Source organism: Helianthus annuus, chromosome 2, assembly GCF_002127325.2.
Source record: "Helianthus annuus cultivar XRQ/B chromosome 2, HanXRQr2.0-SUNRISE, whole genome shotgun sequence".
Lineage (NCBI taxonomy): Eukaryota > Viridiplantae > Streptophyta > Magnoliopsida > Asterales > Asteraceae > Helianthus > Helianthus annuus.
The window spans coordinates 138,089,587-138,092,506 of record NC_035434.2 but is presented as its reverse complement, the minus strand read 5'-3'; the positions used below and the strand labels follow the sequence as shown (position 1 = coordinate 138,092,506).

Sequence of the window (2,920 nt, the reverse complement as noted above, 5' to 3'; positions counted from 1 at the left end):
CTAGGTAAGCGCTACCGCTTTCCCTCGATTTTTCAGCCACAGGAACCCATAAAGCCTGATATCCTCCATGATCCGTGTCACGTTAATCTGTTTCGCATTAAACACTGCCTCGTTTCGGTGTTTCCAGATCACCCAAAGTGTAGTTTGTATAACCAAGTAGACCACCTTCTTCCACTTGCTTGAACCTCTGTTCCTTTTGTGAATGCTAGCCACATCTTTAAGATCTAACACGAAGATGGGACGTATCCTACACCAGTCAGCTACAAACTCCCAGATCTGGTCCGTGACACAACACGAGCCGAACAAATGCAGCATTGATTCCTCCTCTTCATTACACAGTTTGCATCGGTCATTCGGAACATACACATTTCTTCTTGCGAGGGCCGATATCGTGGGGACTTTATCTTGGATGATTCTCCAAATCAAAAAATTAACTTTAATTGGAGTCCAATTATTCCATTCGAACTCCAGTCCCAGGTTAGAAAAATACAAACTTTCAGTTTTGTTTCGAATGCTACTAACCGAAAACTCGCCACTAGCCTCCAAAGCCCACCCCCATCGGTCCGCCCCATCCTTGAAGGCATAATTATGTACCGCCATATTGAGTTCAGCAAGATCAGTGCATTTTTCAGCGCTACTAGGGGCTCTGATCCAGTCTGCGCAGAAAATCACAGAGCCATACGGTTCAGCCACTCTCTCATTAATCAAGGCATTTTTATTTCTTTCCAATTCAAACAATCGAGGAAACTTTGCACTTAACGGCTCTTCAAAAATCCATCTGTCTTTCCAGAAGCTAAACTCCTTTTGACAACCGGGTAGTGCTCGAAATAATGTTGCCAAATCAACACCCAACGCCCCATAATCATTTGAGATGTTATGAATCTGTTTCCAAGGACCCGGAAGTGACAACCTTCCGGGAATAAAACTCCACGACCTCGAGTGGCTATGTATTGCCCATATAACCCTCCTCTATAACCTACCTCCATCAGTCTTGAATCGCCATCACCATTTTGAGAGCATTGCCAAGTTTGCCATTTGAAGCGATCCAAATCCCATCCCGTCTAAATCCTTAGGAGTCATTGTGCTTTTCCACGAAACCCATTTCATCTTATCTTTCTCCGGAGTCGCCCCCCAAAGAAAATCCCTACGCATCTTCTCCAACTTGTTAATTACACTAACCGGGGCCTTGTACAGGGAGAAGTAGTACGTAGGTAATGCGTTTAAAACAGACCGAATCAAAGTAATACGCCCCCCAAAGGACAGCGTATTAGCCTTCCACAATGATAACCGTTTCCTAAAGGTCTCTACTACCGGATCCCAATTTTTAATCAAGTTCATATTCGCCCCGACTTGAAGCCCAAGATATTTAAACGGGAAGACACCCCTAGTGCAACCCAATACGTCCGCCATAAGTTGCACATGAGTATCCTCCACCCCGACCCCATAAAGATTGCTCTTTTTTAGGTTCACCCTAAGCCCTGACACTAGGTAGAAACACCTTAGCAGTCATTTAAGTTTAACACATTATTGAAAGACCATTCACCAATGAAGATAACGTCATCGGCATAGAGAAAGTACGATAAAGGTGGACCGTTAGGTGAGATGGAAAGACCTTGAAAAATTCCAACCGAGCAAGCCTTCTTCATAACCCCGGTCAAAGCCTCCATAGCTAGGACGAAAAGGAAAGGGGATAAAGGGTCCCCTTGCCTTAACCCTCTATGACAGGAGAACTCTTGAGTCGGGGAACCATTAACTAGAACCGACGCTCGAGCCGACGTCACAATAGCCATAACCCACTTTCTCCATTTTAGCGGGAAGTGCATTTGAGAAAGCATCGAGTCGATGAAGTCCCAACTCAACGAATCATACGCTTTCTCTATATCAACCTTAAAAATCATCCCTTCCTTCTTATGTTTTTTTAACCATGGAATAACCTCGTTCAGAATCAATACCCCATCTAATATGCTTCTACCGGACAAAAGGCAGTTTGTTCCTCCGAAACTAGGTTTTGAATGATCGGTTTTAATCTATTAACAAGAACTTTTGACACTATCTTGTTAATACACCCAATAAGACTAATGGGTCGATAGTCATGAAGGTCACCGGGATCGTTCCGCTTCGGGATGAGTGTAAGAAATGAAGACATACACCCATTGTTGAGATTTTCGGCTGAAAAAAAGTGCTCAAAGAGATTAACCAAATCACCTTGGAGCAAATCCCAAAACCTCTTTATAAAGTTTAGATTAATGCCATCCGGGCCCGGTGCCCGGTCACCTTCGCACTCCCATACTGCACTTATAATTTCCTGCAACGTAAACGGGTTAACTAATACACATGCTTCTTCCTCAGATACAGTCGAGAGATTGGGGCACAACAACTTTGGTCTCGAAGCAACAGGTTCTTCGAATTTTCCTGCGAAAAAAGAATAAACAAAATCTTTAACCAAAGGAGGCGATGTCGTCCATAACCCCGCTATGTGAAGGCCGTGAATCCGGTTGTTGCTCATATTGGCGTTAACCACGCCGTGAAAATATTTAGTATTTTCATCGCCCTCGATCGCCCATCGGATACGTGATTTTTGCTTAAGATCCATCGTTTTCATCTTATCCACTTCCATTATGAAAGTTCTACAATCTGCCCAGTCTTCAAGCTCACCCGAACTCAAACTCCTTTCTTCGGCCAATGCTTCTATATCCTCGAGCCTTTTCAGCTTCTGGTTATACTCCCCGTCCATAACCGACTTGCGAGTAGAGACCCATTCCTTAAGTCTTTTTTTAACCCATTTCAGCTTTACATCCAGTGCTAAATCGGCTGCCCCGACAAAAGAAAAAGACGCTAGAAGTTGAACCACATATTCCTTTGCCCCGGGTATCTCGAACCATGAGTTGAACATGCGAGACAGTATTTTTCCATAGTCGGT

General features: G+C 43.9%; 1 protein-coding gene across 1 annotated transcript; it reads right to left on the bottom strand.

The window, feature by feature from the left end:
* On the bottom strand, positions 1-986 carry LOC110896868. The gene is made up of 2 exons (XM_022143928.1): positions 981-986; positions 1-882 (listed from the first exon to the last, which is right to left on the bottom strand). Exons 1-2 carry the CDS (start codon positions 984-986, stop codon positions 1-3), a joined length of 888 nt encoding a protein of 295 aa, XP_021999620.1.
* Between the last annotated feature and the right edge of the window lie 1,934 nt (positions 987-2,920).